We start from the raw sequence: 14,827 nt of genomic DNA, 5'->3' as shown, positions 1-14,827 counted from the left end.
TTACATACCAGAACTAAAACAGACTTGAGTGCTGCAGACCATTACTTTGTTTTGGTACATGCCTTTTGCACTTCACACATTTTTTCTGTGGACCTTCAGATAAGTTCTGCACACCATCTCAGTTCGAGTGTACAAACCACCGCTGCATTCCCAAACGCTGGGTGTGTGACGGAGCCGACGACTGTGGTGACAGCAGCGATGAGGACAGCAAGTGCAGTGAGTGATTGGTGCTAACAGATTTAGCGCCAAAAGTATTTAAACAGCAGTAGATTCTGTGGGGAAAACAAACAAATGTGACATTCTCAAATTCAGCAGAAGCCCCTCCTTTGTGGATATTGGGATACTTTAGCTGCTGATTTGATCACTTTAAACAAACAAACAAACATTCATTAAATAGAATTATCTGTTTACAGCATATTCACAAGCACTCAGGGTAAAGAACAGCATCAAAATCTTCTCTAATGACCTTATTTCTGTCACAGAGACCAAAACTTGCAGTCCAGAGGCCTTCCAGTGTCCTGGATCACATATGTGTATTCCTCAGTGGTGGAAATGTGATGGAGACAAAGACTGTCCTGACGGGGCTGATGAGAGCGTGAAAGCTGGCTGTGGTGAGCGCACGCATTGTAACAGCGTTTTAATAAGCCACAGAGACAAAGAAAGATATAAATCCATACTGTCCCTGAACCTGTTTAAAAGTTACTTCACTCATCACATGTTTTTTTATGCCTCAGTGTTCAACAACACGTGCAGCAGCAACGAGTTCATGTGCCAGAACCGACAGTGTATCCCCAAGCACTTTGTGTGTGACCATGACAACGACTGCAGCGATGGCTCAGACGAGTCCCAGGAGTGTGGTGAGTGACCCATTATTACTGATGGTGCAATTTAAAAAAGAAAAAAAGAAAAAAAAAGTGCTCTTCTCCTCCTTGCTCATGCTTTATTTCCATGCTCTCCTTTACCATTGTGCCGTGTCTTCCTGCAGAATATCCGACGTGTGGACCCAATGAGTTCCGCTGTGCCAACGGACGCTGCCTCATCCAGAGTTCATGGGAGTGTGATGGAGACTTTGACTGCCATGACCAGTCAGACGAAGCCCCCAAGAACCCACGCTGCACTGGGCCAGGTTAGAAACCCTCAGCCTCCACTCCACTCCACTTTTTAACTTAGATTAAGTCACGTGTGTAATTTTCATCTGTAGTCTTGTTGAGCATGTTGATGTAAAAAAGAAAAATGTAACCAAGACAAAGCACAAGCAGAAAGTAAACACAGAGAATAAGTATGGTTACAAATGTCATGTAGTACATGAAAGTGAATATGACAATAATACTCGTTACTTTTAGGAAAGCGCCCTCAACCATTGCAGCTGAAATTATTTCTCCAAGATTGATGATGATTAATGATATCAACTCCCCCGTTTGACATTTTCTTTTCATTTCTTTCTTGCTTGGAACAGAGAAAAAATGCAACGACACTGCGTATGCCTGTAACAATGGAAACTGTGTCAATGAGACATTGCTCTGTGACCATAAGGACGACTGTGGAGACGGTTCAGACGAGCTGAACTGTTTCATTAACGAGTGCCTCAACAGCAAACTGAGTGGATGTTCCCAGCTCTGTGAAGACCTCAAAATAGGCTTCAAGGTAAGTGAACACACCTTGAAACTCTCAGTAATGTGTAAAAATTGCGGCATGCGCGATTGCTTTACCTGCTCTGTGCTTTGCCTCCTCGCAGTGCAGATGCCACCCCGGCTTCCGTCTGAAAGATGATGGGAAGACGTGTGTCGACATAGATGAGTGCACAACCACCTATCCCTGCACGCAGCGTTGCATCAACACGCATGGCAGCTTCCACTGTCTGTGTGTGGACGGCTACCAGCTTAGCCCTGAAAACCCCACCATATGCAAATCCACCTCTGGTAAGAAACGTGACAGGATTAATAACGTTCAGGAAGTGTTTACTGTAAATCCACTCACATATGACATCTACCTCCCTGCAGATGAGGAACCCTTCCTGATCTTTGCCAACCGCTACTATCTGAGAAAGCTCAATTTAGACGGTTCCAACTATACACTGCTCAAACAGGTGAGACCTGCAGATAAAGTTTGTCCTTTTGAAGTGCTCAGAAATCCTGCAGACTAATGCAGCTCTCTCTCTCTTTGACAGGGCTTGAACAATGCAGTGGCTCTGGACTTTGACTACCGTCAGCAGATGATTTACTGGACAGATGTGACCACCCAGGGCAGCATGATCCGACGTATGCACATCAACGGCAGCGATGTTCAGGTCAGTGTGGAAGCATCTTACCATAAAACCAACACGAATAATGATTCATTTGTATGTGCTGTGAAAAATAGTTAACTTCGCTGTGAGGAACAGATTTAGAAGGTATAAACTCTTTGCTCATTTGTTAGGTCCTCCATCGCACATCGCTCAGCAACCCAGACGGCCTTGCTGTCGACTGGGTTGGAGGAAACCTGTACTGGTGTGATAAGGGACGGGATACCATCGAGGTGTCAAAGCTGAACGGAGCCTACCGGACAGTTCTGGTGAACAGCGGCCTGAGGGAGCCTCGTGCTGTGGCTGTGGATGTACGCTATGGGTAAGAGTGACGCTACACAACTTTGACGACCGTGCCTATTCAGTTGTCAGTTACAAGCAGTAAATGACTTTTTACTTTTTGTGATTTTGCTTCAGTTAATCAAAAGATATCTGGTAGCGAGTGGTTGTTGAATTCTGATTTGTTGTGAACGGTAAACCTAACTAATACAGCACATCCCTAATAGGTACTTATACTGGTCAGACTGGGGTGACAGCCCACACATAGGGAGGATCGGAATGGATGGCACCAACAGGAGTGCCATTGTGGAGGATAAGATCACTTGGCCCAATGGCCTGACATTGGACTTCGTCAATGATCGCATATATTGGGCTGATGCTCGAGAGGACTACATTGCGTTTGCCAGCTTGGATGGATCCAACAGACACACAAGTACCTCAGACATAAACTGAAATGCAGTGTCTTCTCAAACTTTTCCAGTAGTTGTTGCTAATTTATTCGTCTTTGTGCCTGTGTCCTTGTAGTTCTGGTTAAGGACATCCCCCACATCTTTGCTATGACTCTGTTTGAGGAATACATTTACTGGACAGACTGGGAGACAAAGTCAATCAACAGAGCTCATAAAACACTGGGAACCAACAAGACCGTGCTGATCAGCACCTTACACAGACCAATGGACATCCACATTTACCACCCGTACCGCCAGCCTGAAGGTAAAGTCCAGTCACTCGTCGCTCACAACCACTCGTAAACCTTTATGTGTCTGCCCTTAATTCTGCTCATGTACATTTCCTTGTTCTTCAGTGGCCGACCACCCATGCCAAATCAACAATGGAGGCTGCAGTAACCTCTGTCTGCTCTCGCCTGGGGGGGGCTACAAGTGTGCCTGCCCCACTAACTTCTATCTCGCAGCAGACGGCAAACAGTGTTTGTCCAACTGCACTGCAAGTCAGGTGAGCTGGCTAGAGGCTCTTGTTTTGGGTATTTTCTTGTCACATGTCATTAAATCAAAAAAATATCATACGTTTCTCTTCCTTCCCTTCAGTTTGTTTGCAAAAATGACAAGTGTATTCCATTTTGGTGGAAGTGTGACACTGAGGATGACTGTGGGGACCGCTCAGATGAGCCTGCAGACTGCCGTGAGTGATGACAAATTGTACTAACATGCCATAGTTTTATTTGCTCTGGTTAATAATGTGTTCTGTTCTGTTCTGTCACTGTAGCTGAGTTCAAGTGCAGACCAGGCCAGTTCCAGTGTGGTACAGGCATCTGCACCAACCCAGCCTACATTTGTGATGGAGACAATGACTGCCAAGACAACTCTGATGAGGCCAACTGCGGTACACACATACTTAGTGAATTCAAATATTTTTCTTACGTGTAGCTGTAACTCATATTTTTTGGTACCTGCTCTTCTTGTTTACAGACATCCACGTGTGCCTGCCAAGTCAGTTTAAATGTACCCACCCAAGTCGCTGCATCCCTGGCATCTTCCGTTGCAATGGACAAGACAACTGTGGAGAAGGAGAGGATGAGAAAGACTGTCGTGAGTCTAACTGTCCTTCTAGATACCTTAGGCACTCTGATATTGTTCAGCTTTTGCCCTACACTTGCAGTATGTTCATTTATCTGAACAACCCTTTGGTCCAGAGCGAGACATCTCTAAATTTTAAGATGACTAAATTTTATCTTCACCAGATGGACCCTACCGTTTGTAGTAACCCCTTGGCTTTCCTTATATCGCTTTCTATAAGCCTCAGTTTCCATTTCCACCTACTGTATCTCATAATCTAATGAGCAAGCAGGATACTGCTGAACACTTTCCCACTCCCAAGAGGATTTCTGTCCATTTTGACCTTTCCTTAAGCAATGCCTTAAGGCCAAATGATGTTACATAATGTAATTGCAATGACATTTGCTGAACACATTCATCCTCCACTGAGGGTGATTACATGAACTGTTTTGTCGGGCTGTCCCGAGGTCAGAATTTACATTTTAGTACCTTTTAATGCAAGAATAATAAGAAGAGTAAAATCATCTTGTTGTTATGTAATGAATATTGCAGTCCCTAGAGGCCGCTGGGAGAACTTTAGAATAATCTAGTCATTTCGGTTTGGGAAAGTTGTGATCATGCAGCAACTTTTTCTGTATTTAGCGGAGTGTCTGTCTTTCTCCTATACAGCGGAAGTCACATGTGCCCCCAACCAGTTCCAGTGTGCCATCACCAAGCGCTGCATCCCACGGGTGTGGGTGTGTGACAGGGACAACGACTGTGTGGACGGATCTGATGAGCCTGCCAACTGCAGTAAGATACAGCTCATCACAGCAGCACAAAACACCCCCTCTCAAGAAAGAAAGAAAGAAAAAGGAAAAAGTCTTCTCTGAATGTGGTTTTCTAATGGGGCCTGGCTGATTATACTGACTGGAGAATGTTGAGTTGGACTTTAAACAAGTAGACTTAAAATGATACAACCACAGCTGAACTTCAGGAGATTGTTTGTGTTCAGTGATTTAGCTTATTCAGGATTCATTTGACCGTTATTGAAATTAATTTTACCACTTTAATAACAACAATATCATCTGTTCGTTATCTGTTAATAATCCCATGCCCAGTGTTCATGTGTATATTAATCTAAATCCTCTCCATTGCAGCTCAAATGACATGTGGTGTGGATGAGTTCCGCTGTAAGGACTCTGGGCGCTGCATCCCGGCACGCTGGAAGTGCGATGGAGAGGACGACTGCGGAGATGCTTCAGACGAACCCAAGGAAGAGTGCGGTAAGGGACGGATGTCAGATGGACATTAAAATGGAAGTCAGTGGCAGGGCCGCACTTGTAGTCACTGTGTCTGTTCTCTGGTCAGATGAGCGGACGTGTGAGCCGTACCAGTTCCGCTGTAAGAACAACCGCTGTGTGCCTGGCCGCTGGCAGTGTGACTACGACAATGACTGCGGGGACAACTCAGATGAAGACAAGTGCGGTAGGTTCCCGCTATCTTTTCTGCAGCCGCGTCCACAGCTCGTTGTCTGTATGATAACAACAATTCATAACGTAATATGAGCTCTACTGTAAGCAGACTGTTCAGATGCGATGGGTCTGTGGTAAGTCCTCTCACTGCCTGTTTGTCTGTTATATTTACTACTCAACTGCACGCATGGTCAAGACTTTGATTTCCTTTTGTGTTGATTAGTTATGTGTCCATTTGCACATCTCACATCATCTCATGTCTATTTTGCATTTCACACTGACCTGTTGATGTGAGCCAGAGGTAGGTGTTTTCACAATTTCAGCTCAACCATCCACAACCCCCAGCTAACCAGTCCTCTGTGTGTCCTCAGTGTTTTTGTTGTTGTTGTTGTTGCCCTTTCCTTTCCTTTTCAACTTTACAATCCCACTAGCTTCTCCACTACATACAGTACAGAATGTTGTACCATCCCCACCTCTGTGCCCGATGAGTCAATCCTGTGATATGAATTATGAGCTTTATTTTTATTCATGTATGTCTGGCCTCTCAGCAGAGCACCCCGTCTTCTTTTTGCAGTCTGCTCTGTTCCCACCTTTCTCTTTTCTTCCCTTATGCTTTGCCTTGCTCCTTGCCTGTGCTCAGCTGCTCCACTATCGTCCTAAGCTGTCTTGTCTCTGTCCTCAGTGCCTCGACAGTGTTCAGAGAGCGAGTTTGCCTGCACAAACGGCCGATGCATTGCCGGGCGTTGGAAGTGCGATGGGGACCACGATTGTGCTGATGGTTCAGACGAGGTAGCACCCAACCATTTCCTCCTTCTTGAACATTCTGCTTTGGAACTTGACATACCAGGCAAACTAACAAAAAGTAATTCCTTCCTTCCCTTGTTTTGGTCCAGAATGGCTGTGATGTGAAGTGTGACAGCGATCAGTTCCAGTGTAAAAATGGCCACTGCATCCCGATCCGCTGGCGCTGCGATGCTGACGCTGACTGTGTGGATGGCAGCGATGAGGAGAAATGTGACAGTGGTGGTAGGAAACACACATGTATAGCCAACCGTGTAATGTGCAAGACATGAATGCATTTAGCAGCTTATGTATCGTTCATTCCACTTTCCTGCTCTCTCAACATTGCATTTCAGTGGGTAGACACTGCCCTCTGGATGAGTTCCAGTGCAACAACACTCTTTGCAAACCGCTGGGCTGGAAGTGTGACGGTGAGGACGACTGTGGTGACAACTCAGACGAGAATCCAGAAGAGTGTGGTGAGAATCTCTGCATTTCACATGATGAAGAGTATTCTTTAACAAAATCTGCTTGAATATGGTACTCTTTCCTCCTTAAAGTTTCTCTCCTTCTGTCCCTTAGTTAAATTCCAGTGTCCACCCACAAGGCAGTTTCGCTGTCTGAATGATCGTGTGTGCCTTCCATTATCAAAACGCTGTGATGGTGTCAACAACTGTGGGGACAACAGTGATGAACTCAACTGCCGTGAGTTTTACCAGCTTGCTGTAAAGCCACATTATCAATTCAAAAAAGAATTTTATCGAGACTGCAGTACAATGTGATCACAATCATCGTTGGATGACTTTTGCATGTGATAATCAGCGTAGTGACCTCTCTGTGACTGCTGTGCTCCTCCAGAAGTGCCTCCTTCCACACCAACTTGTCAAAAGGATGAGTTCCAGTGCTCCACTGGCCGTTGCATCAGCTCTGTCCTTCGCTGCAACTACTTCAACGACTGCGAGGACTATGGTTCTGATGAAATCAACTGCAATAAGAAAGGTGTGTTGTGTCGCACTATGGTTGTCTTGGCAGTAAGTCTTCTGCATGGTCATCAGGATCAATGTAGGCTACTCGTTGTTTGTGCTTGCAGACACGGTGCTGAATGACTGCCGCAGTAACAGGACAGTGTGTGGAGATGGTGATGAAGCTCATTGTGTGGTGAATGGCACTGACTCTTTCTGCTCCTGCAAACCCGGCTTCCAGTCCAATGGACGAAACAGATGCGAAGGTACAGTTTTCTCTGCCCTCGCTCCATTTTGCACATTTTATGTTGTGGTTAAAATCTGCTCTAGACTGAAAAGCGTGTGACTTGGGGTGTTGAATAGATAAGAACGAGTGTAGACAGTTTGGAGTTTGTTCCCACATCTGCGACAACACTAAGGGGTCCTACAAGTGCAGCTGCCACAAGTACTTCACCAGAATCAATGAGACCTGCAAAGCTGATGGTGAGAACCTCCACTATAAGTGACAGTTGTTAGCTTTCTAAGACTATTTCTACATATTTTTTACATCTTGGCATTATTGCAATAATTTATTTGCATCTCCAGCTGTGAGACAAGTGCTCTACATCGCTGATGACAATGAGATCCGAAGTCTGGACCCTTCCATACCAAACTGGCGCTATGAGCAGATCTTCCAGGGTGATGCAAATGTGCGCATCGACGCCATGGACCTGCATGTCAAGACGAACCGCATTTACTGGACAAACTGGCACACAGGGCGCATTTCTTCCTACGATTTGCCTTCTTCCCCCTCCTCGCCCAATAGCAATCGCAACCGACGGCAAAGTGACTCCAGGGTCACAAATGTGGAGGTCAGTTGGCATATGTGTGCTCGTACTTATGAATGTGATGTAAACACAAACAAGACATGTCCAATTTTTAGTCTGACTACTAATTTTTCTTTATTTCTGTGTTCAGATCCCTGATCTGAAGATGCCACGTGGCATTGCCGTGGACTGGGTGGCTGGGAACTTGTACTGGACTGATTCTGGTAGAGATGTTATTGAGGTGGCTCAGATAAATGGAGGACGCCACCGCAAAACTCTCATCTCTGGCATGATTGATGAACCTTACGCTATTGTGGTCGACCCCCAGAGAGGGTGAGTCACAGAAAATCACAAGAATAGACGTTGAGATTTTTATTGTGATGACAGCAGTGATAAATGTTACTTTTACATTTACTTCATTAGGAAAATGTACTGGGCAGACTGGGGAAACCACCCCAAGATTGAAACAGCTGCTATGGACGGAACCATGAGAGAGACACTGGTGGAGGAAAACATCCAGTGGCCAACTGGTAAAATCAATCACACATACATAAACACTTCTCCTTAATCATTCCTTCTGTACTAAATTCAAGACAACCTTTTTTAATACTGCTCTTTGTTTCTCTCTCTCTCTCTCTCTCTCTCTCTCTCTCTCTCTCTCTCTCTCTCTTCCTCTTCCCCTCTCCCTCTCCCTCCTTGTAGGTCTAGCCGTGGACTACTTCAACGAACGTCTGTACTGGGCCGATGCTAAACTCTCCCTGATCTGCAGTGTGAGGTTGAATGGCAGTGATGCAGTTGTGGCTGTAAACAGCATTAAGAACAGTTGAGTGGCACATACTCAGAATGGCGCAGCTTGAGTTGTAATCCTTACTAATAATCAGTCTTTATTATCCAGATCTCGCTGGCTTAGTATGTGCACGCACAATGCAAGAATGTGTATTTCTAGCATGCATGCTACAGTTTCTGTAACGCGTCCTCTCTGTTTCTACGCAGAACTCCATCATCCCTTCAGCATCGATGTCTTTGAGGACTACGTATATGGCGTCACATACATCAACAACTACGTCTTCCGGGTGAATAAGTTTGGCAAAGGTCCCATTGAGAACTTGACAACTGGAATGAACCACGCCACAGATATAGTTTTGTACCACCGCTACAAGCAACCTGAGAGTGAGTAGAAAAAGAAACAAAACTCTCACTAAAACAAAAACACGTAAGCTTAGCGGACTAAAGCAGGTAGTTATGTTTCCTAATTCTTAATTCTCTCTTGTATTTTGTCAGTGACTAATCCCTGTGACAGGAAGAAATGTGAATGGCTGTGTCTGCTGAGCCCCAGTGGGCCAGTCTGCACTTGTCCCAATGGACGCACACTGGACAACGGCACTTGTGTGGAGCTGCCCACTCCCACGCTGTCTCCTGTCTGTGAGTAAACACATGCTGCCACACATACAGATCACACACAGAAACTGTTAACTATTCCATGTGACTCAAAAAACTCCTTCATCTACAGCTCCTCCCAGTGGCCCCTGCTTGGTCCAGTGTATGAATGGTGGCAGCTGTTTCCTGAATGCCCACAAACAGCCCAAATGTCGCTGCCAGCCAAATTATGGAGGAGACCGATGTGAGATTGACCAGTGCAGGGACTACTGCAAGAACGGAGGCACATGCACACCCTCCCCTACAGGTAGAATATAGATATTGCAAGATAGTTTGGGCATTTTGTTTAATTAGGGACCAGCTTTGCTGTGGTAATTAGAGAATGTAGCCTTCAGGACTGTCTGGCAGAAGGTTGCCAGCAATTCCATAAAGGTTTTGGCCCAGGAGATTGGGCTTTGTGTCCAAAACTTTCTTTTAAATAATTCTGGTCTCTTTTCAGTTGCAGGTTGGTTAGGTTATATACCGAAAATACTTTTACATCTAAGCAACAAAAATACAAAAAATAGACCCTTTCCCAACATTGTCATCATTATTATTATTATTAGTAGTAGTAGTAGTAGTAGTAGTAGTAGCATTATCATTAGCATTAGCATTAGCATTAGTAGTAGCAGTAAAAATAGTTTCAAAAAAACTGTAAAACTGACACACCTATTTATCCGCTCACGTTTGTCTTTCCACAGGCTCTCCTACCTGTCGATGCCTGACAGGCTTTACAGGGCCAAACTGTAACCTGCACACCTGTAAGGATTACTGCAAAAATGGGGGCAACTGCACAGTGAGCACTGGAAACCAGCCAACCTGCCGCTGCCCCCCTGACTTCCTGGGTGACCAGTGCCAGTACAGTGAGTGTTGCCGCTCTGTAGCCCAGATGCACTTTTAAAATGTTCAAACACTTTTGCTGACCAATGAGGAACCTAACAATGAAGTCAGGATTGCCCTCAGAGTATCTGTAGTAGATTATGATGTGTCTTTTAAGCACTGACAGGTTTATGTTTGTGTGTGAGCAGGAAGCTGTGAAAACTACTGCCTGAACAAGGGAACATGTCTGCAGAATGAAAATGGCTCCAAACTGTGCCGCTGTCAGCCCCAGTACACTGGCAGCACATGTGAGATTGACAAGTGTCACTATTGTCGTGATGGCGAGTGTATCCCCAGCAACAGTTTCACGTCCCAAGGGGACTTCACCTGCCGGTAGGAGCACACGCACATGCATAATTCACTCAACAAGCAAACACATGCATCGTTGTCTAGTCTTTCTCATTGACATTCGCAATTTTTTGTTGAATTCTGTAGCTGCACAAATGGAAGAGTCCAACCCAGCTGTTACACATGTGATACAAATGAGTACTGTGCAAATGGCCAGTGCTCTATAAACCCCATCTCCCGCCTTCCAGAGTGCAGGTGAGGAGCAGTTTGTTCATCAGTAATTGTTAATATTTGAGTTTGAATATCTCTAATCTGTCACTGCAAACAAACATATGTTGATTTCCTCTCTGCTTTGTGTGTGTGCGTGTGTGTGTGTGTGTGTGTGTAGATGTTCACCCGGCTGGGCAGGGCATCGCTGCGAGTCTGTGGCCAACAGTGAAAACGCCACAGGCTCAGGTGGACGTAAGTCTTAAACTCCTACCAAGATTTCTATAATAGAAGTTCTTTGAACTGGATGTGATTGAAGATTCTTTATGCACTGTTCCTGTGTGTGTGTGTGTGTGTGTTTTCATGTAGGCACAGCCTCCATTTTGATCCCCGTGCTGCTGCTGTTGCTGCTGGTTCTTCTGGCTGCAGGAGCATTGTTCTGGTATAGAAAAAGGATGAAAGGGTGAGTAACACTAACACATTTAAAACCAGTCGAGACCTCTTTTTGCCTCAGTATTCCCTTTTTTCTCCTTCCTTCTTTCCTTTCTTCTGTCTGGACTTTTCCTCTCCTCTCTGTAATGGCGTCTCTTCTGCTCCTCAGGTCTAGCCGGCCCGGCAAAACCGGCTCCAGACATTTGCGGTAACGGTGGCCAGGGTTACACTTTCCTTCCATTCCCTCATTCAGTTCTGCATCCTGATGCTCTCTCTCTCTCACGCTCTTTCTCTCTCTCTCTCTCTTTCTTTCTCTCTCTCTCTTTCTCGTTCTCTCTCTCTCTCTCGCTCTCTCTCTCCCATAAGTCTTGGTTGCTGTGCAGTGTTTGGTCCTGTGGTGAATGTCGCGCCATTCTCTCAGAAGTTAATGGGAGCTGTTGTAGCTCATCCCACTCCTACAGTATCTCTCCTGTTTAATTGCCTCCTTAATGCGCTCCACTGCAGATCTATTGAAAATATGCATTGAATAGATCTGTCTGTGTACTAGCCAATGCTGTAGATCTATCATACTGTTGTCCATCATATTGTGCCATATTGTACTTAACTGTACTGTGCTGTGGTTTGAATGGTAGTACTGTTTCTCATAGTGAGAGATGAACAGTGTTACAGCATTCTTCCAAGCCCAGGTTGGAAAATGCAATGTGAAAAATCCAGCATTTGCTCAGAGGAAGATATAGTTGATGCAAACATTCTTAGCACAATTTAGAGGATCAGTTGTGGATAAGTTGTTGTCTTAAAGTACAGTTTTTGCTTTAAAGGCCCAGTGTGTAGGATTTTGGGGGATGGCAGAGTATAATATTTATAGGTAGGTCCTCCTACACAGAGTGTCATGTAGCACCACCATGTCTCTACAGTAGCTCAGAGCTGACAAACCAAACGCTGGCTCTAGAGAGGGCTCTTAGGGATTTTAACAGCCGCTGTAGGCTGTCTTGGAGGGCGAGGGTGAGTGGAGGGGCTTTCAGTTATTTTAAACCTACGACCTCACCGCTGGATGCCATTAAATCTTACACACTGGTCCTTTCACAGTCCTGTGTCTAGGTCCACTGTGTCTGGATCTGTCACAGGCCACATGAATGCTGGGTTTGTGTTGGTGCCTGTGCTGTGGCTTAGTCCCCTCAGCCTGGATGGTGGTCAGAGTCATGTCATGTCTCTTCCCTGCCTTTATAATGTGTCTGTGTCCCTGCTTGCACTGTTTAGGCTCTTTATCATCTTAAATAAGATACAAAGGTACAACAGTGCCCTTAATCCTTTTTTTTTGTTTTGTAGAGCCAAGGGCTTCCAGCACCAAAGGATGACCAACGGGGCCATGAACGTTGAGATCGGAAATCCTGCCTACAGGATCTACGAGGGTGAGCCCGATGACGACGCGGGAGAGCTTCTGGACGCAGACTTCACGCTGGACCCAGACAAGGTAAAATTCCAGGCAGGCATTTCTAAACACAAATGTGGTGGCCTCTGGACATATAAATGACATCTAATGGATGTTTTTTGCCCCTTTCCAGCCCACCAACTTCACAAACCCAGTATATGCCACATTGTACATGGGAGCTCACAACAGTCGCAACTCTCTGGCCAGCACAGATGAGAAGAAGGAGTTGCTATCACGTGGAGATGAGGAGCCCCTTGTGGACCCCCTGGCATAAACTGTCCATTGACCCGGATCACACTATTCCAAACGCCACCCCTGTTCTTGCCTTTTAAAGAAAAACTAAACTAAAAAAAATCGATAAAAAGTGTGAGAGAAAATTGATAAAAAGTTTGAACACTGTATAAAATGTACAAAAATGAAGGACTACTTTTGTATGTGATTGCAGTATTATATTTTGTTCTTTTGAGATTCCTCTGGTCAAAAATGAGTAACATTTTCTATGAGAGATTTTTAATTTACACTTTGTCCCTTACCCTTTACCTAAATAGCCACTACCTCTGTGCAAAATGAAATGGAAACAAGAAAATCAGAAGAGAAAATGCTATCATTGGAGCAATTTTGATTTTTTTATTTTTGTATGAATTGTATAGAAAAGAAAAAAACATTGTTCCATTTCACCAGTGCCAACTGTCTGTTGTTTGTGTCGACTTTGAGTGGGAAAGGCAAAACTCAAAGTTTTCTAAATCGGTACATATGTTGTCTCGCTGGGTTTCTTAGCGGGATTGTGTGAGACAGATTTGTGATAGCACCGTTTGTGTATAGCACATGTAAAATGTCAATACCAGATGGCAACTACAGTATTTCCACATAATTTTTTCTCAGAGAACAATGCTCATTAAATGATTGTGCTGTCTTCCTTGCACAGAATTCATATTTTACAGTATGATGTATACTGTAGGCTTTGTGCCGTGAGATTTAAAACAGGTATGTTTGTTTTCATCACGTTGTGTAAGAGTTGGAGCTCTCGTGTTGTTGAAGTGAGAGGATGAGAGGCATTTCGTTTGTGATTATGGAGTTGGAGAATGAGGAAGTTGATCATGGGTTAAACATTCCAGGCAGAGTGGTGGGTGGAGATTACACGTGTAAAGAGACGGTAAGGGTGAATGCCTTCATGGGTGGCAGTTGGGCTGTGCGTACATGCCACAGGTGGCTACTAATGAGAGGGCGGTTTGATGGACAGTGACACATCTGTCCCATTGAGTTGTCTGTTACAAGGGTCTTCCCCCAGAAGGAAAGGGAGCCTGCAATAATGGTAAAATGTAAGGAAAAAAATGACGGCTCTTTTGCTTGTCCAGTCTGTTGTTTTTTGTAAAGACCAGATGTTATCCATCTGGCTTTGTGAGTAGATTTATCTTTCTACCTTCAGAGGATCAAAGTCTGTATGTTCACAGTTTTATAATGACTCAGTCTTAAGTGCATTATGTTCATTTGGTCCTTAGCGTTTCTCAGCTCTGCTTGAGCTCTTTCTAATCTCTCACTCTTTCCTCTGTGCCCTGCTGCTGCTAATGCTACCATTCTGGTTGCTCTGACACGTCCTTATGCTCAGCCTCTGTCCCAAAATGCTGCTTCTGTCAGAAATGTGTCAGCCATATCTTAATGCATGTGAAAAAAAAAGTAACACCAATCTTTAATGTAACTACAGTAACAAGTTTTTGTTTTGCTTACCTGTCAGCAAGTGTTATTTTATACTGTTGTATATGTTTTGTCTTTAATTGAGAGAGAAGTACAATCATTTTACCTAAAGAACATTTTTGCAAATCATACATGCATTTTCAGATTTTTTTTTTTGATTAGTCCTTGTCTGTTTGTTTCTTTTTTTTTTTTTTAAATGAAAAATGACACATAGCTTTTATAGTACACAATGCATGGAAGCTCAGACTTTCTTCTGGAAAGAGAATAATGTTTAATTTTTGCTGGAGTACTTTACAAACTAAATAACAGATATTGTTATAAATAAAATTTTAAAAATTGTACAGAAAACAAGCCGGTGTGTTTTGCGTTTTCTTCGCAGCATGTGCTGATCAGCTAAAGAATGCTGTG

At 44.3% G+C, this 14,827-nt stretch overlaps 1 protein-coding gene across 2 annotated transcripts in view; it reads left to right on the top strand.

Annotated features, from left to right (window-relative positions):
* LOC124056509 (low-density lipoprotein receptor-related protein 1-like) overlaps window positions 1–14,770 on the top strand; it is an 81,625-nt gene extending 66,855 nt beyond the window's left edge. The window contains exons 51-89 of one of the 2 annotated variants that reach the window (XM_046384006.1): window positions 100–216; window positions 483–611; window positions 735–857; window positions 986–1,126; window positions 1,457–1,644; window positions 1,736–1,919; window positions 2,001–2,086; window positions 2,168–2,287; window positions 2,416–2,603; window positions 2,788–2,993; window positions 3,086–3,274; window positions 3,366–3,514; window positions 3,607–3,700; window positions 3,785–3,901; window positions 3,988–4,107; window positions 4,744–4,866; window positions 5,214–5,339; window positions 5,425–5,541; window positions 6,211–6,317; window positions 6,422–6,554; window positions 6,665–6,787; window positions 6,891–7,013; window positions 7,170–7,307; window positions 7,399–7,536; window positions 7,634–7,753; window positions 7,856–8,121; window positions 8,228–8,409; window positions 8,500–8,606; window positions 8,779–8,898; window positions 9,070–9,246; window positions 9,358–9,498; window positions 9,587–9,760; window positions 10,194–10,355; window positions 10,521–10,704; window positions 10,807–10,914; window positions 11,048–11,121; window positions 11,236–11,329; window positions 12,625–12,769; window positions 12,861–14,770. In XM_046384006.1, the coding sequence (XP_046239962.1) occupies window positions 100–216; window positions 483–611; window positions 735–857; window positions 986–1,126; window positions 1,457–1,644; window positions 1,736–1,919; window positions 2,001–2,086; window positions 2,168–2,287; window positions 2,416–2,603; window positions 2,788–2,993; window positions 3,086–3,274; window positions 3,366–3,514; window positions 3,607–3,700; window positions 3,785–3,901; window positions 3,988–4,107; window positions 4,744–4,866; window positions 5,214–5,339; window positions 5,425–5,541; window positions 6,211–6,317; window positions 6,422–6,554; window positions 6,665–6,787; window positions 6,891–7,013; window positions 7,170–7,307; window positions 7,399–7,536; window positions 7,634–7,753; window positions 7,856–8,121; window positions 8,228–8,409; window positions 8,500–8,606; window positions 8,779–8,898; window positions 9,070–9,246; window positions 9,358–9,498; window positions 9,587–9,760; window positions 10,194–10,355; window positions 10,521–10,704; window positions 10,807–10,914; window positions 11,048–11,121; window positions 11,236–11,329; window positions 12,625–12,769; window positions 12,861–13,001 (5,474 nt within the window). In that variant the 3' untranslated portion in view covers window positions 13,002–14,770. Of the gene's footprint in view, window positions 1–99; window positions 217–482; window positions 612–734; window positions 858–985; window positions 1,127–1,456; window positions 1,645–1,735; window positions 1,920–2,000; window positions 2,087–2,167; window positions 2,288–2,415; window positions 2,604–2,787; window positions 2,994–3,085; window positions 3,275–3,365; window positions 3,515–3,606; window positions 3,701–3,784; window positions 3,902–3,987; window positions 4,108–4,743; window positions 4,867–5,213; window positions 5,340–5,424; window positions 5,542–6,210; window positions 6,318–6,421; window positions 6,555–6,664; window positions 6,788–6,890; window positions 7,014–7,166; window positions 7,308–7,398; window positions 7,537–7,633; window positions 7,754–7,855; window positions 8,122–8,227; window positions 8,410–8,499; window positions 8,607–8,778; window positions 8,899–9,069; window positions 9,247–9,357; window positions 9,499–9,586; window positions 9,761–10,193; window positions 10,356–10,520; window positions 10,705–10,806; window positions 10,915–11,047; window positions 11,122–11,235; window positions 11,330–12,624; window positions 12,770–12,860 lie in introns of both variants that reach the window. The other variant, XM_046384005.1, reaches the window with a different exon arrangement.
* Window positions 14,771–14,827: the final 57 nt, after the last annotated feature.

Source organism: Scatophagus argus, chromosome 3, assembly GCF_020382885.2.
Source record: "Scatophagus argus isolate fScaArg1 chromosome 3, fScaArg1.pri, whole genome shotgun sequence".
Classification (NCBI taxonomy): Eukaryota; Metazoa; Chordata; class Actinopteri; family Scatophagidae; genus Scatophagus; species Scatophagus argus.
The sequence above is the reverse complement of the archived record's forward strand: the minus strand, read 5'-3'. Positions and strand labels throughout refer to the sequence as shown.